The 23,280-nt window shown below is 30.1% G+C and overlaps 4 protein-coding genes across 5 annotated transcripts; 2 read left to right on the top strand and 2 right to left on the bottom strand.

Moving 5' to 3' along the window:
- Positions 1-953: 953 nt before the first annotated feature.
- Positions 954-1,539, bottom strand: LOC126332181 (DNA-directed RNA polymerases I, II, and III subunit RPABC2-like). The gene is made up of 2 exons (XM_049996555.1): positions 1,479-1,539; positions 954-1,369 (listed from the first exon to the last, which is right to left on the bottom strand). The coding sequence occupies exon 2, from the start codon at positions 1,352-1,354 to the stop codon at positions 974-976; it is 381 nt and encodes a 126-aa protein (XP_049852512.1). The 5' UTR covers positions 1,355-1,369; positions 1,479-1,539; the 3' UTR covers positions 954-973.
- Positions 1,540-5,095: 3,556 nt separating this feature from the next.
- Positions 5,096-9,164, top strand: LOC126332179 (uncharacterized). 2 transcript variants are annotated; one of them, XM_049996552.1, is made up of 3 exons: positions 5,096-5,497; positions 5,778-5,810; positions 6,005-9,164. In XM_049996552.1, exon 3 carries the CDS (start codon positions 6,735-6,737, stop codon positions 9,099-9,101), a length of 2,367 nt encoding a protein of 788 aa, XP_049852509.1. In that variant the 5' UTR covers positions 5,096-5,497; positions 5,778-5,810; positions 6,005-6,734; the 3' UTR covers positions 9,102-9,164. The 2 variants fall into 2 exon arrangements, with proteins under 2 accessions (XP_049852509.1, XP_049852510.1); XM_049996553.1 differs by lacking the exon at positions 5,096-5,497 and having other exon boundaries at positions 5,786-5,940; positions 6,034-9,164.
- Positions 9,165-15,286: 6,122 nt separating this feature from the next.
- Positions 15,287-15,754, bottom strand: LOC126332184 (uncharacterized). Its single transcript, XM_049996559.1, has one exon. It carries the CDS (start codon positions 15,752-15,754, stop codon positions 15,287-15,289), a length of 468 nt encoding a protein of 155 aa, XP_049852516.1.
- Positions 15,755-21,758: 6,004 nt separating this feature from the next.
- Positions 21,759-22,988, top strand: LOC126332183 (acidic mammalian chitinase-like). Its single transcript, XM_049996558.1, has one exon. It carries the CDS (start codon positions 21,759-21,761, stop codon positions 22,986-22,988), a length of 1,230 nt encoding a protein of 409 aa, XP_049852515.1.
- The last annotated feature ends 292 nt before the right edge of the window (positions 22,989-23,280 follow it).

Genomic DNA, 23,280 nt, shown 5'->3' with positions numbered 1-23,280 from the left:
ACACACGCGAGACAGATAATTTAGGCTGTTCGGCATTTAGTTCAGCTATAAATCAATCTTTCTCCAGCTTTTGTTTTTTTTTTCTATTTCTGGTGCATCAACTATTTCTCTGATTTATTTATGATAACCAAAATGAATGTCTTCTCTTAATGGTATCAACTACACCGAGAATAAAAAGAAGTATCTCAACCCATCATGCGGTCCATTTGGAATATCTTCAACTAGACAGAAAAACATAGCAATAGTGTCTGTACGCCTCACTACCGTCATGTTTTTCTTGACTTTATGCCTACTTACTGACTTCATTAATCAATTTTAGCATTTATATTATGTCGGCCATCAATAAATTCACTTACTTCAGTTTATCCTCCATATCATATTCAATCATAGGAATTTTACATTCTCCTTTGTTGAATCCCTAGTCTGCCTCGTTATATTTTTGTTTGTTTATTTTTCTATCATGATCGTTTCTAGTCCTTGTTTATATCCGATAGATTTAACGAAATATTTTAAAGGTTATCATCTTGATCATACAGCTCTTCACCTACCTGTTTCATCATCTTTCATGTCTACCCTATAGGCTTCAATATGCTTCAATATTTATTGTTCTATGAAAAGCTATGTCTTATATATTGAGCATATTTATCATTGTCCTGAAGGTTTGATGCAATTTATTGATGTTTATCCAGACTTTACGTTAGAGTACTAATTCGTCGACTAGCTAGATAAATCAAGCCTTTTTTCAGTATAGTTCTATAAATGTTTATATTCTATATAAACAAACTTCCAGTCTAACAAAGAAAATTATCTGAATTTCTTCAGTCCCCGAAGGTATGCTTTTTTGGCCATGAACGAGAATGTACAAAGGTAGCATACTTTTTATATGATACACACGGTACAATATGATTTTTTTAATGCGCAATAAAAAGGTTCATTATTTATGTGGTACGACATATACATTTTGTTTTTACAGTTATCTTTCTCTACTGAACATTGAATTATCTACTATGAGCTCATCTACTCCCCAATCCTCGTAACTTCCATCAGGCAATTTTCTGCGAATGATAAGTGGAATTTTTTTTTGATTGAGTTCCTTGATAGCTATTTGCAATGGATCTGTCTCTCCATTGAGTTCTACCATGATGGGCGCGTTCATGCTAATTTGTGCTGCTCTGGCACCCAAAACGCGTGCTCGTTCATATTTTGTCAAGAATGGTGTAGTGATTCTAGCTTCTTTTCGTCTTTTTTCTTCTGATTCTATATCCATATGGCTATCATTCTGGTCTTCATTTATTCGGTCGACATCATCGGCCGATTCGAACACCTGACTTCCGTAGTCATCAGTGGTTTCCATATCGACATAGTCTATCTGAATATTATGAAATAATAAACAATTAAATGTAGAGAGAAAAAGTATGTTTTAGTGCTTCCCTCTCCGCGTCTATAATTTATCCTGTAGTTTAGACCAATAAGCGCACATTTACACTGAGAATAGAGAAGCGATCGCAATGATTTTTGGTTTGATAAGGTCGAGGCCATAATAGATTCGGATTAGTATGACACTCAAGTATGGAAATTCGCGGAATTTTGTTATGTATGAGTAGAGTAGGATAAGAAGGGCGCGGTTGATGCGGATGTTTCCTTTCCTTACCCCACACTCATATATATAAAAAGATACAACTTGTGAGACGGGTACTTACTCTGACATCTTGTCTAGAGTACGACCTATCGACTCATATGCGTTGACAATCTCAATAGAAATTTATTGGCCTGATCGACGCTTAAAAAATGACTAGAAAAATTAAAATTTTTTCTCAATTCGGCTCTCTGACAAAGCAGTTTAATATAAGAAAGCACCCGTTGCGGATGCACATTAGATAGGTCAGTTTTTTAGCTGAATGGAAATGCATTAACGTACACACGAACAAGGCCTGCAGATGTATCGTACACACATACATTGTGAATGTGTGTGCATTATAGCATCTCTTTATTGATGGTGAGATTAAGAGCAGATTAAAAAATTGATATAGTTTGTTGAAAACAGGTGTCAAGAAATATAAGGAAACGATATATGAGACTTGAAATAAAATGTTGATATGTAGGCCAGGTGGTTTCTCGCCTTTGGAATGGTGAATATTTCCGGGCATTCGAATGATGATGCATATACGAATGTCGTGATAGCTTATGGCCTGAAGCCTGTTAAAAAATTGGTATACTTATACAAAATTTTGAGAGCAGTTTAAAAGTACAGATGTGCTTTTGGATTGAAATTTTTATTCTGAAGTACGAGACGGGTCTGCATTATGTGATGGATGTTAATAAGATAAATTTTAGAAAGGTAGATGTTAGCTAAAATTGAAGGTATCAAAGAGAATGACTTGAATTAAAAAATTTCGATTCAGAAATAAAAGGCATCAATTGCTGGCTCTTCAGCTAACGAAACTCAGGCAAGAAGTGAAAAACATAAATTGGTGATTTATCACGTCTGAACGCTGAACTACGCGATTTTAAAAAGAGACGAAATTACCCGATCAAAACCAAGATCGCAAAATGATATTTGACAATTCACAACCAGTCGAAAAATTTTCTGCTGGATCTTCCATTGAAGAGGCAAGACCAAATAGAGGCTATCAGCGAATAAAAATAATAAATATTATATAGAAAATATAAGATAAAATGCTATATATATAAAAAAAAGTTGCAAAAGGACATATTAGGAATATAGAAGAATGAGAAGCATGTTGAGAGAGAGGTCTTGAATGTAATATGAATTGAAAATCGATAACAGATATAAGTTTACGATTGAAAGGTATAAAAACAGATGATATGCGTTAAGTATGTAAAGAAATATCTAAACACCGGATACATAAGACAGCACTTAAAATCACCTTTAAATAATTCTTTGTTGCGATTTTGACTCAAATTCGATCGCTATCTGTTCATAGTGTTTTGATTATTGTTATAGAGGCTATTATGTTTTGGTTTGTTTGAGATGTGACCATATATAGTTCTTTCGATAATGATCGATATAGTTGATTATTTTGCCGTGATATTAGATACAAAAATTGCTTTTAAAAGAGCTAATTCATTGATATTGTGTATAAGTATCATTGAATGAACAATCTGATATTAAAAGTTTCAATATTTAACTCATCATGCTGCACCGCTCTGAATGTTTCCAATTTACCGTGAGCAATAGCTGTTTAAGTTTTTCAGGATAATAGTGCTTACTATATTGCTTTGTTGTTTCTAAAAAAAATTTAACAAAAAATTAGCATTTCGGGAACTCATTGATTTCAATTACCTTTATAACTAGGTTGATTGAGGTTATTAGTATAGAACTGAATATACACGGTTCTAGAGCATTGGATATTTAAATTTTGTGGTAGCTACACATGAAACGTACATAGGGCAATGCTCCTATATAGGATTTGTTGCATTTATCATGGAAGTTTAAGGCAGAGTCGGTCAAGCTGAAACTTCTTAATCTTATCGCTAGAATGTTCATAAATTAAAGGTTTTTGAATTTGAAGCAAACAAAAACTAACATTATTCCACACCCTTCAGACGAATTAGAAGTAATTAACAAGCCTTGTCCAAATTTTATTTCTAATGAATTTCTCACAGCTGTGTGCCCTGTCCAGCTTTTCCGCCCTATTATAAAAGCCTATCGAACGGCGACGCAAAACGATTTTTTTGAAACGCATGAAGGCAACCCTTGTTTTATATTTAGTTTTATTCAGCATCAGTAGCAGTTAAGTCGAGTGCTGCCGTCAATGTTCTGTGAAAAGTTTTGTATAAAGATGTGTGTAGCCCTAATAGTACACATGACTTTGAGTGCTCGTTTTGTATTTTTTTAACAAAAATAATAATGACAAAATATATGAACAGTTTTTTGGCTAATTTCTACGTAAATCTAGGTATGACTAAAATGCTCTGCGAACCAACTCTCAATTCAACTTAACCATATACTCTATTTGAAACTAGATTTTTCCATATATTGGTTTTACTATTTTATGCTAAAAGATAACTTTACGAGCTGACTCCCACAATAAAAACGATTAAACTACTTAACTTCTTCATTTGAAATTTCTGTTTAGAAATCTATTCAAAGTGGTAATTCTATTCTTGAATATAATGAATTTATTGTAAATACACATATTTTTTAACAAATTCAACATTTATTAAATGTAAAGTTTCCATTATATATGGATGTGATAACGAATTTTTTAGAAGAATAAGTTTGAATTCTTAAAACTACAGCCAGAATTAGTTAGACATACATAACAACTCGCACCTTTTTGGTTTAAATGACTGTATACATAGAGTTTTTCCGTCTGCGTTTAATGAAATATTTTTATTGGTAATAATTACACATATACCCGATGATAGGTAATCATCGCTATTATGAATAAAGCTGTGGTTTATAATATTGGGGTCTTATTTGGAAATTTATGAAAATTTTTTTTACAAAATTCTAAATTTGAATTCAAAAAACAGATGCTCTGACAAAAATATAATCTCATTTAAACCTGATAGATCAAGCAGAAATATTGGCTACACATATCAAAAATTCACAACTGTATTTCTGACGTGATGAAATATTTATATAATCTAGTCATCATCGATAAATAGAATAAAAAGAGAATTTTCATAGTTTATATCGCAATAATTTGTCATATTTTATTGCACATTAAAGTCGTCCCTGTCCTATATCTATGTAGAATCGGTCATCTAGACGAAAATTAAAATAATTTATAGAGATATTTGGATGCCTAGATCTGAAGTTTCAAATAGGCTTTAAAAAGCGTGTATTCAGAAGTAGTTATACTGATGAGCAGTCAAACGCAATTTATGTGGCAAAAATTCTCATAGCCAATTTACCATTTCTACATTCAAATAGTGTACATAATCTATTAGCGTGGCTAGATACAAATAAATTGTACCTATATTTAGAGCGAACGTTTTTATTCAAACATCAAAATTAAGAATTTTATTATTCAAAAATAGATTTGTTTTGCATTGGTAAGAGGATATTTATGATAAACAAGATAAGTTTTACCTTTCTTGACTTGAATTTCGTATAAATACGCATAGGGTGTCTTTAGTAATGCGGGTGTATGGATGTATAGTGGAATATAATAGTGTAAATGTGTGCGCGTGTGTACAGGCATATGATGGAGTATGAGAGTTTTTGGATAATATTGTCGTGAGTGTGTAGGTATACGTGCATAATATGACGTGATGATTTTATATGGAATAGTACGAACGTGTATGCGTATAGGTAGTATCAAGAGTGTTTGTGTAAGGTATAGATATAGTTGTTGTGTGTGAATAATATATGACGTAGGAGTGAAGATTATATGATACTATGACACAATGAAGAGAATGTGTGTCGCGTGCGTACAGTTATGGTAGCGAGAATATGTAGATAATCACGGTGGTAGGAATTAGACAGGTAGTAGATGACAGTAAGGGATAAATGGTAGGTGATAAGGTAAATAGAATATGACCCATAATCCATTAATACACACTTTTTTGAATGTAATTTTGGGTTCAGTGCCATAACACATAACGACTATACAGAGCTACACGGACGCGTTCAACCACTTAACATCAGCCTCACAGTGTTTATCTCTACGACAACACTATTTATACATCATACGCCACCGTTAACAATTTGTAATCATTGTGTGCCACTTGTCTCTTTATCAAGATATAGTGTTACCATACCTTTTTTTATTGATAATTTAGATTAACATAAGGTTAATTCATAGTGCTGGTATATCATAACAACTCGGCTTAGACGTGTATGACAGTGTATTTGAAATCAGGATCACTGACAATTGTTATTCGGTAAGATGTATTCTCTCGTGTATATGTGTATTAGTATATCAATGTATCTACCGCACTCTTTTCCCTGTTAGTCAGCTTATATCTGTCCGTACATCTCATAGTGCCTTCTATAACACCTGATAAGTAAAATATGTTGAATTAACACTAGGTCATTGGTAAAAAAAATGAATGGGATAGATATATAGTAAAATGACAGAAAGTTAGAGATAATTATTGATATGAGGTAAGAGAGAACATACTAGAAAATAATAGATAATGACAGAGGAAAACAAGACAGCGTAAGGTAGATGAAAAGTATTGAGATCACGTACATGTGTCGGCAAAGGTTCCTGTTTTCGTTAAAATCAAGATCGATCATCAATAAACTTTCTTTCAGTATCTGATGTGAACGGTTATGACTGGTGTTTAGCTGATGTGATTATAGTCTTTGGTAATTGAGGAGGTTATACAGAAAATGTAGGTTACATGTCGATATTGAAAAAATATAAACTAGAACAGTAACTGTAGACCAAAAGAATAGAACGAGAAGCTATGATATGATTTATGAAGATTGTGTACTGTATAATACACAAGAACACAATAGATACATCTAATAATAAGTATGGTTAAGAGACTGGTCGATGATATAAATATGGTTAAAAAAGACTGATCGATGATATAAATATGGTTAAAAAGACTGATCGATGATATAAATATGGTTAAAAAGACTGATCGATGATATAAATATGGTTAAAAAAGACTGATCGATGATACAAATATGGCTAAAAAAAACTTGGTTAGGACTGGTTATTAATATTGAATTTATATAATCGGGTAAACGATTACTCAACATGAAATATTATGTACTGGAAAGAAACAAGTTTGCTTGATACCAACATATGAAGGTAGTTAATGGTTTGTTGATAGTGTCGATTACAATAATAGTCGAGATTTCGGCGATATTTTCGACCCACTCTGACAACGGATTTTCGAGAAAATTTATGGCCGAGTTGAACAAGGGACTGAAGAGTTCCAGTAAAATTTTAGAAAATTATTGTAACGACACAAGAATATTTTCTGACAATGAATCTTCGAGAAAATTTGTGGCCGAGTTGAATAAGGAATTGGATAATTCCAGTAAAATTTTAGAAGACTATTGTAACGACACAAGAATATTTTGCAATGATGATGATCAGATTGTTGCCATTTCATTAAGTGATGTTCAGCTGTCCGCTTTTCCTGCTAGTATTACGATAATTAAAGATACACTAGAGGGTTTAACAATAGCAAATGCTAATTTGAAAGATAACATTCCAAGTGAAATCTACAAACTGACAAAACTGCAAGATCTGAGATTAGGAGGGAACAGATTTGCTGGTAATTTAAGTGATGAGATTAAGCATCTGAGTGGATTACGTTATCTTGACTTAGGCGGGTCAGCTCTGTCTGGTTCTATACCTGACGGTCTGTGCTCGCTGACTAAATTGCAATACCTGATATTAAAAGATAACTATTTTGATGGTAGTTTAAGTGATAAAATTGGGAGCCTGAATCAATTATTGCATATTGATTTAAGTAATTTGGGTCTATATGGCCCGATACCTGACAGTTTGTACTCACTAACAGAGCTGGAGTATCTGTATCTGCAAGGTAACAATTTTAGTGGTAGTTTGAGTGATGAAATTAAGAATCTGACTAAACTAAGCCATCTTGACTTAAGTGGGTCAAGTCTATCTGGTTTGATACCTGACGGTCTTTACTCATTGACTGAATTGAAATATTTGAGATTAAAAGGGAACAATTTTAACGGTAGTTTAAGTGACAAGATTGGAAACTTGAGTGGATTGTATTACCTTGAATTAACCGGTTTAAGTCTATCTGGTTCGATACCTGATAGTCTGTACTCGCTGAACAGGTTGAAATATCTGGTATTGAGAGGAAATAATTTTAGTGGTAGCTTAAGTAATAATATTAAGAGTCTGAGTAGATTATTGTATCTTGACTTAAGTGGGTTAAGTCTAACTGGCTCGTTACCTGATGGTCTTTATTCGCTGACTCAACTAATTGGGCTGAGGTTAGGAGGGAGCAAATTTATTGGTAGCCTGAGTGATGAGGTTAAGGAGCTGAAGAAACTAAGTCATCTTGACCTAAGTGGGTCAAATTTGTCTGGTTCGATACCTGATGGCCTATATTCGCTAGCCAAATTGAAACATCTGGGACTGGGAGGGAATAATTTTGGTGGCGTTTTAAGTGGTAATATTGGGAAGTTGAGCAGATTGGAGAACCTTGACTTAAGTAGGTCAAATCTATCTGGTTCGATACCTGGTGGTCTATATTTACTAAATAGGTTAGAACGTCTGAGATTGGGAGGAAACAATTTTAATGGTCATTTAAGTAATAACATTAAGAAGCTGAATAGATTAAGGGATCTTGATTTAAGTAACTCAAGTCTATCTGGTAAAATACCTGATGGTCTGTACTTACTGGCCGAATTGAGGTCTATGAATCTACAAGAGAATAATTTTATTAGTCGTTTGAGTGCCAGCATTGGAAAGCTGAGAAAATTATCATACCTTAGCTTAAGCAACTCAAATTTGTCTGGCTTGATACCTGATACTTTGTATTCACTGACCGAGTTGAAATATCTGAACCTACGAGGAAACAATTTTAGTGGTCGTTTAAGCACTAAAATTGGGAAGTTGAGTAAACTAGAGAGTCTTGACCTAAGTGGATTGCATCTATCTGGTTCGATACCTGGTAGTCTATATTCGATGACCGAATTAAAATATTTGAACCTTGCTAACAATAATATCAACGGTAGTTTGTCGTCTGAGATTGGTAATCTGACTAATCTAATCAATCTGAGTCTGGGTTCCAATGAATTGAGTGGCACTATACCAAATGAAATTGGTAAGTTAACTAATCTGAAAGTTTTAGAAATGCGAGAGAATGAGTTTGAAGGTGATATTCCTGATTTGAGTGGTCTGATAGAGTTAGAGTATATGAACATTAGCTCAACAAAACACAGTTTAAATGCGAAATGTGATGATGAGATGTTACCTCCATCTATTGACAAAAAAAAATGCTTAGTTAGACCTGTGAATAGATTGTGCAATAACATTACACGGTGTGAATATAGCATTGAGCATATACCTAAATCATCAGCTGGTTCAATATTCTACACATCTGGATTGAAGATGGTTATTGTGATGGTTATGTATAGAGCTGGAATAGAGATGATATTAAATTCAAATTTGGAGCTATGATGTATGTGTGTATAAGGGATAATAGATAAATTGGTATAAATAAGAGTGGAACGATTGCAATTTAAATTAAGAGGTTAGTATTTTATAATTAGTTTTTACAGTTTAATATATTTAAGATGTAAGAAATATAACAAGTGTATATGCGAGGTGTGTAATTGAAGTAATGAGAAATAATTTAAAAATAAAAAAATGAGAAATTACGAAGAACGTATGGTTGAAAGATGTTTGGATAGAAAAAGAAATAGAATTACGAAGTGAAAATCTGCGATGTGTTTATTGTATAAGGATTTACGACTGGTTGATATTGTTGTGTTGAGTTAATATTTAAGAATTGCAGGTATGCATATAGAGATGTGAAGGTACGCAGATAGGACAAAAGAATGATGTGGTTGTAAGTATGTGGATAGGGTGAGGTGTAGTGGAGGGTATGTATAAGAATAGGTAAGGGAGGAGGGTGTGTGAAGGTATGTGGATGATAGTATGGATTCAGATATTCAGATATAGTAGTGTACGGAGTAGTAAGTGACATTTAGAAGAATAGGTGTAAGATAGTTGTGTGTTAGGGCGGAGAGGGCGTAGATAATATGATAGAGAGATAGTATATGGATGGCATGATTGATGGAATGTGAGTAATTATGATAGAACATGTGGGTTAGTATGATATAGTGTATGACATAGTAGAAGGGTATGTGTAGATGGTATAATATAGATAATATAAGTGTAGTAGATAGTATGGGTGGAAGTATATAGTTGATTAAATGGAGTGAATGTAGGTGGTATGGACATGATATAATGATGGGCTTATGGATGGTTGATAGGGATTGAAAATTGAGAGAATAGTTATGGTAGAGTTTGTAGATGTATGGGTAGAGTGTGATAGAGATTGAGAGTATATAGGATAGTTTGAATTGTTGAGAAGCGTATAGATATAACAGAGAGTTTGTGTGTATACAATATAAATAGAGATGATAGAAGAGTAGATAGATATCGATGCAATTTGAATTGAAGAGGATAAAGGATAAGAAGATATAAGATATGATATGATAGTGTGAAGGATAACAGTGTGAAGATAGAATAAGATGATAGGATAATAGGAGACAGTGTAATAAACTAGGATGGGAGATATGATAACGTGGGATGATGGGATAGGGATATTAAGATATCGAGATAGGATAGCATAATGATAGGATAGAGAGTGAGTATGTAGAGAGGTAGGATAATAGTGAGTGTGTCGAGATGTATGATGTGTAGAAGCATATGTATAGTAGGTGTATATTAGACAAAATAAGAGACTGTAGACTAGATAGAGTAGGAGTGGATGTTTGATTGTGTAGAGAGAAATGGATAGTATGATGGAGAGAATGTATAGATAATATATAGACAGCATGATGTATAGTTAGTGTGTATATATAATGTGAATAGGTGGTTATGGATTATATGGATTAGATAGAGTAAGAATAGATAATATGACAGGGTACGTGAGTGTGTGGATAAGACGGGGATAGTATGATAGGGGGTGTGTATAGATAGTATGATATAGGTTAAGTAGATGTGTATATAATTATGATAAGTTAAAATATTTGGATGTATAATAATGAAGAATGTATCTATATTGAATAATAATATTAGTACATTTTGGTAAGAGAGTTAAAGATAGATAGATGATGATAATTTAAATAACGAATTGAATATTGAAAATTATATAGAATGTATATAGATGAATAGACAATGATAATGGTATGATTAAATATCAGCTTTAAAAATATAAACAGACTAGTCAGATGGACGTTACTATAAAGATATAATCTATGTTTGCGTGTAAAGTTCAATTGGTAGACTATTGTAATATATTAATAGAACATGATGACAGATAAGGTTACCTAGTGGATCTATATTCAAAATATCAAATACCATTGTTGAATGTTTGTATGTGGACATTGTGTAATGCTCTAAACAGCACAGATAGTGTTAGAAAATAATAAGGATACAGAATATAAAATAACAGAATAGGATCTATAGGAGTATGAGGAAGAAATAATAAGTAAATAAGTCAGGATGTGTATATATAGGGTGAATATAGAAAGATATTAGAAGAAAATAGTGACAAATAATGAATAAAAATAAATTAAAAATTGAATAAATTGATAATAAAATAACAAATAATAATTTATGGTAAAATGAGGATAATAAGTATGAGAAATAATGTGTAGCGAATAAGAATAATGAAGATAAAATGTTATGAATAAGAAAAGAAAAGGATATAATAATAATGAGTAGTTATAGAGTTATGAAAAAAAAATAAATGAATTAGAATAAAGATAAACAATAAATTGAAAATAGGTGATTATAAATAAATATAAAATATAGGATGTATGAGGAAAAACGTACATTAGAAGAATAGAAAATACAAGCACAAAATTTGTCTTGACAATAGAAAAAATAACATAAATAGAAGGTTTGTATAAGATAAAACATCCAAGTAGTAGATGGTTATGTTACAGTTGAAATTTAGAATCAGACATATTGCAGCAAAAGTATCTATATTTTGTCTTGAATAATAGATAACTAATATGATATAGTTTTAGATATATATTAATAAAATACATAATAATGAATATGGAATATAAAGTGAAAATTATATAGTCAAATATTAATCTAGGCAGATGTATATATAAATACAATGAAATTATACTGTTATATGAAGTTCAAATTGTGAAAAATTTAATCATGTGAAGTGAACTGTCATATAGAATATGAACAAACAATACAAGTAAAAAATAATATTACACGTCTGAATTGTGTTATCAATACAAAACCTGACAATATAATAAAACGTTTTAAAAATAATAAAAACAATATATAACAACACTAAACCTATACCATCAAAATAGTATTATTATATAAATGGTATTTTTATATAACAGATAATCATAATGTGGTGTCAGAGAGTAATTCAATTATCACCTCTGTTTGCATAGATTGATATACAATGAATATTTATTTATGACGGTAACAATATACATAATAGATAAAAACGATATTACTATTATAATATACATGAAAATATATCGATAAATAGTGTTCAGAATATGCTTTTATAAATATTCATAATCAGAGGGATTTATGTTTATATATATTTGATAGTATTTAAGGTATATATATAAAATAAAAGAACAGACACATATAAAAATAAATATTTACGAGACGGACATTGTCTGACACAAAATGATCGGTAACAATTTGTCTTTGGTAAGATCAAATATGAAGGTGATGAGCAATTTGTCGATATTATCGTTTATAATGGTCGAAATTTCAGAAGATTTTTGGATCAATTCGGATAAGAATGCTTCAAAGATATTTATGGTAGAGTTGAACAAGCTGCTTATCAGTGAAATAATTTTGGAGGATAATTGTTAAGAAAACCCCAAAATGTTTGTTTTGTAATTATGATAGTTATATCACTTATATCGAATTAATTATAAGGCTGTCTGCTTTTCCTGTAAACATCAGGATAGTTAAAGGCGCACTAGAAAGTTTGACGTTGTACATAGATCTGAGAGACAATATTCTAAGTTGAATCTATGAACTGAAAAAATTGAAATATCTGAGTCTGCAAAGAAATAATTTTAGCGGTCGTTTGAGTACCAATATTATAAACCTGAGAGAATTGGTGTTTCAAATTAAATGATTTAGGCTTGTATGGTAATATACTTGACAGTCTATATTTATCGACTCAATTGCAATATCTGAATCTTGCTAAAAACAATATTAATGACAGTTTATCGTCCGAGATTGGTGGTTTGACTAATCTAATTAACCTGACTATTATCTAATGCTATTCACTTCTACATTTAGTTCATATTCATGTTGACTACCTTTCTCATAATTACATTAAACATATATAATAAACAAATAGTAACAATATTTATAATATCAATATATCATATCTATATGCTCTTATATACTCTTATTTTATCTAAATAAATTACTTTGATCATTTCAGTCAACATCTACCTCATATTCACATATTTCACATTCTAATCTATAAATAACAACTTTTCTTGCTCAACTTTCAATAAATCACCTACAATATTAAACAATATCATTCACAATACACACTTATCATGCACACCCATACAACATCATGTTTCTCTATATATACACAGATACACAATATTACCTAAATACTCTTCACTATATCATGTTATTTATTCCTGTTCATATTATCTGCTATCTATCCCTATTCATACTATCTATATACACTCAACCTGTTTAATATATATATATTACTTTTCTCTTCTATTATTTTTTATCTTCATAATCAAACTATCTCTCCTTATCTTCTATCCCTACAAATCTCATCTCCTATATTCGTTACTTACTTTATATTTATCTCAATTATTTTTATCTTATTCTTTTTCTCACCTCTCTAACTATTAACTACACTTCTCTTCATATATCTTCATTATTCATCTTCCTCTATATCTATCTTTGTCATACACTAATACCAGGATATCTGTTCTATATATATTCTAGTTTCGTTTTTTTGTCTCTATTTACAATTTCAATTCATATACTTATTTTTTTTTTATATAAATGTACCTATCTCTTTTATATATTCTATTCACATTCTATATATTACATACATTCATTTCTATTCTACCTCAAACTATTCCAAAACTCTATTCATTTCTATATCTCTCTTTTTACATTAAATCTACATAAGCAAATAATAACAACAATATTCATAATATCAATATCTCACATCTATATGATCTTATACCCTACTCTTTCTATTCCTATATAACTAAATCATCATTTTTTTGGTTATTTCAATCAAAACCCTACCTCATATTCACATATTTTATGTTATATAATCTATAAACAACACTTCTTCCCTATTCAATCTTCAACAAATCTCCCCTACAATATTAAACAATATTATATAATTCACAGAACTCTTTTAATCAAATAATAAACTATCTAAATTTACACAATATTATTAATATTTGAAATTTTATCACGCACCACTGCCCTATTCATTTCCTATAAATCCTATTATTAACTTAGTATAGCTCTACAGAACATATCAGTACATCAATCTATAATAAACACTTATACAATAAACATGTATATCAAAACATTCACGTTAATTATGTTTCTATCATCTATATCAACACTATTTTATCACATATATTTCATAATATCTCTTACATAATATTTCAAACTATCTCTGTTTTGTATTTTAATCCATTTCAAACTTCGTATCTCTCAATTATTATCTATTTTCTTATATGTATTAAACAACAACCGAAATAACACTATATACTAGGTATCAATATTTTAAATTATATTTTATTATTATATATACCTAGATAATTCATCCATCTATCATCATTTTGTATACACATATTATATATCATAATTTCAAATTCTGATTTAACATTATCTCTATTCCAGTTCTACACATCAACATCATAACAATCGGCTTCAACCCATATGTACAGAATATTGAATCAACTGATAATTTACCTATGGACTTATTGCTGTATTCACAGAATGTGACATTATTGCATAGTTCACTCACAGGTCTAATCAAACAATTATCCTTATTGTTATCTAGAGATAACATCTTATTATTACATTTCACATTCGGACTGTGTTTTGTCGAGCTAATGTCCATACTAAACAATTTTTTCAGACCACTCAGATCAGGAATATCACCTTCAAATTCATTCTCTCTCACTTCTAAATTTATGAGATTAACTAAATTACCAATTTCATTTGTCATAGCACCACTCAGTTTATTAAAACTCGGATCTAAATTATTTAAGTCAGATTACCAATACCGGGAGATAAACTAACATTAATATTGTTGTTCGAAAGATTCAAATGTTCTAATTCAGTCAATGAATACAGACCATTAGATATCGGACTAGACAGATTTAATCCACTTAAATTAAGGTAACGTAATTTATTCTGATCTATAATATTATCATCTAAATTACTATTAAACTTGTTCCCTCCCAAATTCAGCTCTTTCAATTTAGTAAGTACAGACTATCATGTATCGATCCAGATAGATTTAATCCATACAGGGTCCAATAATTTACTTAGATTTCTGATATTATCATTTAAATTACCATTAAAGTTATTTCCTCTTAATATCAGATGTTGCAATTTGGTCAATGAATATAGGTCATTGGTATCGATTCAGATAGATTTGATTCATATAAATTTAGATAGTTTAACTCATCTATATTCTTGATATTACTTTTCAAACTACCATTAATTTTGTTCTCTCTGAGATCCAGATATTGCAATTTCTTCAGGTTGTAAATTTCATTTGGAATATTACCTTTTAGGTTCGCCCATGTTATCATTAACTCATTTAATGTATCAATAATTACTGTAATACCTATAGGAAAAGCAGATGGCTCAATATTATACAACGTAACACTACTGATTTGACTATCATTGTTGCACGATATTCTCTCGTCATCACAATAATCATGTATTATTTTATCCGAATTGCTCAACAGCTTGTTCAACCCAGCCACAAATTTCAAAGAATTATTATCCGTCTCTGTCAAAAACATTGAAATCTCAGCTAATACAACAACCACTACTAAAAAGTTACCCAAAGCCTTCATATTTAGATCACTCGACAACTTTTTCTTTCCAGTGTCTATTCAATATTATTTTCTATTAACCAATAACTCTGTTTTATGATTAAAACCTGTTATTGATTACCAAAATTGGTAATCTTTACAATCATCTTATCGTCTTTCTTTTAACCACATTTAGACAACAGCACTATCTCATCTGTCGCCTCTCTTAGTCTCTTAGTATGACTTATAATTATTCAATTTATAGTTTACTGGTTATGTGAAAATTATAAACATTTACCACACAACCATATTTATTATTAATTGTTCTTTTAACTATATTTATTATTGACTAGTCTTTCGTATTATCCATTGATTTGTCAAGACATCATATTATAATCCATATTTTCCTACATCATACACAATCTATAATCTTCGTAAAACCTCTCATAAAACCCTTTTAGTTATAGTCTTTTGTTTTATTCTTCTTTGTCTTAACCTATTATCATTATTATAATTTTATTTTTTCACTATCAACCTATAATTTACCTTTTTTGTGCAGCATTCTCACCTATAAAAAAGTGCAGTGGTATCATCTAGACGTCAACCATAATTCTTCAAGTGTTCAAAAAAAAGTTCGTTAATATAACTGGTTTAAAATAAAACGGATGCGACTCTTATCTATAGGTAATTTTACCTCACAACCTTTTTTGTCCATTCTATGCTATTTTATTTTACTCCAAATATAATTTATTTATTCTCTCTAATAATTATTATTTCTCTGATTTATCTCTTTTATTAATATATTTAAATTATCACCTCTGTCATTCATCCCATTTTCTCTTCTGTCTCTTTTATCAACCTGTTATATTGGCTCAATATATTTTATGCATATTTTCTATACAGCATCTCACAAATAAGATTTCATTTTATTATCTATCTTTAAATTTATAAAACTTTAAATATTTTACCTATATAATTATCTATAATAATCATTTATATCAATATCTATATCATGATATTTACATATTCGCAATTGTATCACATTATCCATATATGATCTCTATCTACCAAATTTTATTTCTTTTTTTTAGATTTTTCATATATAACTAAATACTCTCTTCTTAATATTCCATTAGTCTTCATTATATTTGCCTGATTCTATTATAAAACTTCTAATAAAATGTTTATTGTATATTTATCAACCCTTATTGAGTTTTTATATGACTTTCTTTCTCTCTATATTTTAATTTTTACCTTGTTTTATTTCTCTTTCATTGTCTTTTTATTATTTGCATTATTAATACTTTATTTACTTTTTTTTCTATAACTAATTTCTCTAAAACACTATCTCTATCTTTTTCTTTTTACTTATGCATGCTATATGTCGTATATTATTATATAAATACTAATCTCATTTTTAATTATATTATTGTTATTTATCATACTTCTAATCCATCTATATTTTTGGCCTATAAAACTTTTTAAATTTAATGTTAAACAAATTGATTTTACAAAATTTCAAATATTTAAACTATTCATTGACTATCCGTTATTTATCTTTCCGTTTATATCCTTCTTTTCATTAGCCTTAATCTTAACTTATCTTATTTCTTTATTTAACATTTTATTAATTTAAACGTTTTTTTATTATCATACGTTAATATATTATCAAAATATAAAAACGAATTCTCATATTTTCTTCTAACGCTTTTATCAAAAACTTATTAAACACCGTTCATCATATCTAATAGTCCAAATATAATTTTTTATCTAAATATTTTCTTTTGTCAATAAATATTAGCTATTTTACATACACATTGTTTATTGACATTTTTCAATATACATTCTCACAAGCCATTTAAACTCTTTTGTTCTATCTCTCATATTAAACAAGTCACATGTTTATATTATTCTCCTATTAAATTGTATTTGATCAATTAATCTCTATAGGCCTTCACCATCTTTTCTATTTATTAAGTTTACCTGGCTATTATACCCATTATTTGTTCTCTCAGTTACAATAATCCTTTCCAGCTTGTTTAAATCTATTTATAATCATTATATCTTGTTCTAATCATATCTTCTAATTTTTGATATCAAAAATGCTCTTATCTTAGATCACTCTTGTATTCTATATATCCTATTTTTTTCTTATCTGTTGACCCAAATATTGTTTTTCCTATTTTTTTTTATATATAACTTTATCACGCCCCCTCCTTGCTTCTCTATTTTTTAAACATTTTATAACCCTTAATATTTTATCTGGCCTTATTTCTCCTTGGTTTCATTCAAATCTATCACTTTCCTGTCGATTCTATTTAACTTTTTTATCATATGAGCATATCAAATTTGTTTTTCTCTTTCAATATTTTTAGATATGATAAAAATTTCTTATTGTTCTATCACTCTTTTTCGTTAATACTATTTCCCAAGAAAGTAAAATATTTTAAACTTTTTAATCTTTTTTTAATTTTTTATTTCTTATATTTCTTACTTGTTTTTTATCATAATATTTTCTACTTTCTCTTCGTATTTTACTTTCTTATATTTATTGTGAAATAATCTCAATATAATTACTATTATAGCTATTTTTAATCTTGTTATTAATTTCAATATTTTTAACCTATCTACATATTATAAAATTTTGTTTTTAGACTTTAACATTATTTGGACAAAATTGATTTTATTAATCATCTTGACAAAAACTTCAATACCAGAACTATGTTATCAGATATTTTTTTGCAATATTTTTATGATTAAGCTTTGGCTTTAGCAAATATATTAATCTTAATACTGCTACTATTATTGTCTTTATTAATTTAACATATACAGATGTCTTTATTAATTTAACATATACAGATGTCTTTATTATTTAATATTTTTTTTTAGTTTAGTATAAAATTCTACTCTTTAAAAATCTTGGATTGAATCTTTCATTTTTATCTTTATTTGAGCAGTGCTTATTTTTTCCTTCACTTGTATATCTTTTTTATTATTTTTTACAAAGATTTATATCTCCAGATACTATGACTTAACACCTTTTAGCGTAATCTAGTCTTTTTTTATTTTGATTATTTTTTTTCCAATCCTCTTTTTATTATTTTTCGTCTCTTATTAATCATTTCATAAACTTCACCTTCTAATTTTTTATATCTGTCAAAGAAAAAACTTAGAATATCTGTTATTCCTATCAACTATGAAATACTTCGACCTAGTTATACACACTTTTTTGTTTTATAATATACAGGTTTCATCTTTAATTAATATCTTTATTCTGATTTCATAACTTTTTAATCATAACTCTTTATTATACTTTGTTGTCTCTGTCTACCCAATTTTCAGTATTTTTCACATAATCAGCTTTTAAGTTTCTTCCAATTTATATAAAGATCTTCTGTCACATTATGTTTCTATTTTTAATTTTTATATTTTTTAAAATTTTATACATCTTTGTTATCAATAAATAATTTTATTTTTTTCACCTTTTAAACAATTTTTTAAGATCTATTTTTTTTAATCAACTCTTTTATTGTTAAACCTCATTAGCTATTTTCAAGTTTTAATAAACCAAATCTTAATCATTTTTTTATTTTTATTTTCTATTATAGCTCTGATCAATCACAATCTGATTTATCTGTAAAAAATTTTATCATATTAATATTTTATTTTATTGTCTAACCTTGCTCTGATAATTTTCTCACAATTTTCTTACATTTTTTAAATTCTTCTATTATTTGATTAACTTGATAATTTTTTTTTATTATTATTTTAATCAATTCAGCTGTGTGGATAATATGATGTGATGAGAAATATATTGATAGTATGATAGAAAATGTGCAAGTGTGGATAATTATGATATTTAGAAAAATAGTGTGATAGAATATGTGGATGTGTGAGATAGTATGATAAAAACGATTGAGTGTATAAATAGTATTTGACAATATAGATGGTATAATATTTAAAAATAGATGTGGATAGTGTGAGTAGGAAGTTGTAAATTGAACGGGGTAAGAGATTATGGATTAGATAGGATAAGAATGGATTGTGAATTTGGATAGAGTAGATGTGAATAATATGATACAAATTGTGTTGGATAATATGATATTATAGTGAAGGGCAAAAATAGAATGTGATTGTCTATAGGTTAATAACGGTTTTACAATAGTTATGGAATAGAGATAAGGTATAGTGGGGAATTAATAATTTGAAAACATAAATACAATAATTAGAGAGCATATGTATGTGTGGATATGACATAATAGAAGAATTATATATGGATAATATGATATAAAGAAGAATGTGTAGATAGTATGATATAATGAAGAATAGATGTAGGATAATATAGTAGAGCGAGAGATATATGTATAAAAAATGCGTCAATAGTGTGTGTAGAGTGAGCATATATAATATGATAAACTGTGCAAGATAGTATGAAATTCTGCTTAAGTGGTAAATTCAACACGCGCAAAATTCTATGATCCAAAAACACGACCAAACCATAAATACAAACTCAAAATACTTTTTCCTAGTTCTATAATATTAACCACGTATATTAACCATAATAATAAATTATATAACTAACACGCCATTTATATGATATCACAATACTCTCTCTACCCGCCTCTCACATCTCTAGACGTTCGGCTTATATCTTGCATCCAGCTTTTTCTCTGTGTCTCCTTACATCGCCCCTCCACAGACTCTAAAATATCAAGCTGCACTATAGGTACTGCATGCTCCCGTACAAATGAATAAGACTGAAAGGCATCGATAGGCTTGCTTTTAATTATAAAAAGAGTAATTGAAACTTTTCGTGAAAAAAAATAACTGTATACAAACCAAGTTCAAGAAACTGTCTAACAAAGAGTAGCTCTAAAATAGAAAAATTGTTACAGATCCAAAAACCACGTTAGATACCTCTCTATAGACGACCAGCAAAACAAGGAACGAGCACTGCAACACAACGTAAAGTAGAAGTGACTGATGTAAATATGAAGAAGAATTTTCTAGGAAATGATACAGATATGTCGCTGTTTGCGTGAGATGTACCGTTTTAACTGTATCTAATTAAGCCAAAGTGGATGAGGACAGCTCAGTGTACTCAGCATTGAATATTATTCATCCTGGATATCCCTTATCATCTCATAACATAGGTTCAACCCGAATTGTACGCAATCTTAGATACAAAATTGGCGTCCACAGGGACTACGCTCTCACACACGTCTATCCTAGCATTGTTGGTTCTGATGTACATGACCAAAACCTCTCTATTCAGGACGCTACTTCGAAGCATGCGGTTATCGCCTCCATCCCCGAATGATAGTGTATGTGTTTCTTTTTGCACATCTGTATATCTATCAAACTTCCCCTATACATCTATAATATATATTCGATACGGCGAAATTATGCCAATTATTGCAGCGCCTTTTTATATCCAATACAGTATAATAGACAATCATGTTCTGAAACACTTCACTAAGAGGAGTAGTGTACTAATACCGTGGTGGCCATACTGTACAATTGCGGATCGAAACCTTTTTTCTGATTACCGAATTAGGCTGAATATCTCGCGTGACTTCCCTCCAATGAACTCGTGACTAATCTGTTGTTTATAAATAATGCGCTTCTCTATTTAACTGATTTAAGCAAGTTTATATCATTTTTTACAATCAAAATACAATAAAACCAGTTAATTCTTCCTATATGTCCATTATATATATATATATATATATTATTTGATACGGCCAAAATATGTTAATTGAAGCAGTGCTCTCTTCGCCTAATATAGTATAATATAAGATTATATTCTGAAATGTTTCACTAGAAGTGGTATTTTAATAATACGGTAGTGGTCATACTGAAGTGATTCTTTTTTTGTAATTGCCAAAGCAGGTTGATTATATAATGTGAATTTCCTTCTGTGAACTTATGACTAATCTGTGATTTGTTTAAAAAATTATACCCATCTCTATTTAACTGGTTCAGCGGATATATGTCATCATTTATATTAGTACTGTAATCAGATACAATACAATCAGATTTAAGAATGAGATACGATCCTCTGATATTGTTTTTACTTGCTACATTTACTATCTCAACAGTCTTGACTACGGGAGGAGTAGTCTGTTATGTTGGCACCTGGGCAAACTATAGAACAGGAAATGGAAATTATTCAATCCCGAATATAGGCGAGAATTTAGACGTGGATCTATGTGATCATATTATCTATACATTCGTTGGCCTTGAAGAGGCTACCGGCAAGGTTATAAGTCTTGACCCCTGGTTAGATTTGGGCACTGGCACTGGTGGTACTGGCTTGAGGGGCTTCTGTACGTTTACTGACTTGAAACAAAAAAATCCCAACCTCAGAGCTAGTTTGGCTGTTGGTGGCTGGAATGAAGGCTCATCGAAATACTCTACTATGGTGAATGATCCAGCAAAAAGAAAAATTTTCATTGACAGCGCAGTGGAAATGATGAAAGAGTATAACTTTGATGGATTTGACCTTGATTGGGAATATCCAAATCAAAGAGGTGGAAATCCTGTTGATGCAGAGAACTTCAATACACTTATAAGAGAATTCAGGGAAGAATTCGACAAGTATGGTTTCTTTTTGACTGCTGCTGTGGCCTCAGCTCCTGAAAGTGTAGATCTTTCATACGATGTTCCATCTTTGTCTAAATATTTGGATCGTATCCATGTCATGACTTACGATTTGCATGGTCCATGGGACGGGGTAACTGGAATCAACGCTCCTATGTACGGCTCTAGTGTTTATAGCAACAATGAGACGCTAGCCGGTCTGTACGTGGATAACTGTATTCGTGGCTGGTTGAACAGAGGTGCCGATCCAGAAAAACTAGCATTGGGGATGCCGACGTATGGTAAAACCTTTGTGCTTTCTGATCCTAGCAATTACGGAATTGGAGCCCCTACACAACCAGGAAATGGTGGACCAGCGGGACCACACACTAAACAGGATGGGATGTTGGGATACAATGAATATTGCGAGTTTAAATCAACAGATGGTTGGCAAGAGGTGTGGGACGATGAGCAGCAGGGCGTATATGCTTATAAAAGTAACGGTGAATGGATTGGCTTTGATAATGAAAAGTCTCTGTGTATGAAAGGGAAGTATGCTAAAGATTTGAAGCTTGGGAGTACTATGATTTGGTCATCGGAAACCGATGATTTCAGGGGTATCTGTGGAGGTAAAAAGAATCCACTTACTGCGGCAATTAAAGATGGCATAAGCTCAAACCCAACTCTCTGCTAATCTGACAACCCCTATGCCACGATCCAACCTATAACCTACAATCTATAATCTCCTATACCTTGAAATACAATTAATCTCTTATTAGTCTGTCTTACTATCTCAATATTCTTATCTCTCATTACTACGTTATCCATACATATCACCCGTTTCATACATTTATCTATTTTTATTATTTTCATATCATTTTACATTTATTTTTATTTCAACATTTTTATATTGTTGACATATTAATACATTTAATATAATCTATAGCCAAACTGTACATATCATATGATCTATGCCATAACCTGCT

The sequence above is a fragment of the Schistocerca gregaria genome, unplaced genomic scaffold (assembly GCF_023897955.1).
Source record: "Schistocerca gregaria isolate iqSchGreg1 unplaced genomic scaffold, iqSchGreg1.2 ptg001433l, whole genome shotgun sequence".
NCBI classification, from domain to species: domain Eukaryota; kingdom Metazoa; phylum Arthropoda; class Insecta; order Orthoptera; family Acrididae; genus Schistocerca; species Schistocerca gregaria.
The sequence above is the reverse complement of the archived record's forward strand: the minus strand, read 5'-3'. Positions and strand labels throughout refer to the sequence as shown.

Bases quoted from the DNA above. Each gene is read 5' to 3' on its own strand.
- LOC126332181 (XM_049996555.1), bottom strand. From the start codon at position 1,354: ATGGAAACCACTGATGACTACGGAAGTCAGGTGTTCGAATCGGCCGAT.
- LOC126332179 (XM_049996552.1), top strand. From the start codon at position 6,735: ATGAAGGTAGTTAATGGTTTGTTGATAGTGTCGATTACAATAATAGTC.
- LOC126332184 (XM_049996559.1), bottom strand. From the start codon at position 15,754: ATGAAGGCTTTGGGTAACTTTTTAGTAGTGGTTGTTGTATTAGCTGAG.
- LOC126332183 (XM_049996558.1), top strand. From the start codon at position 21,759: ATGAGATACGATCCTCTGATATTGTTTTTACTTGCTACATTTACTATC.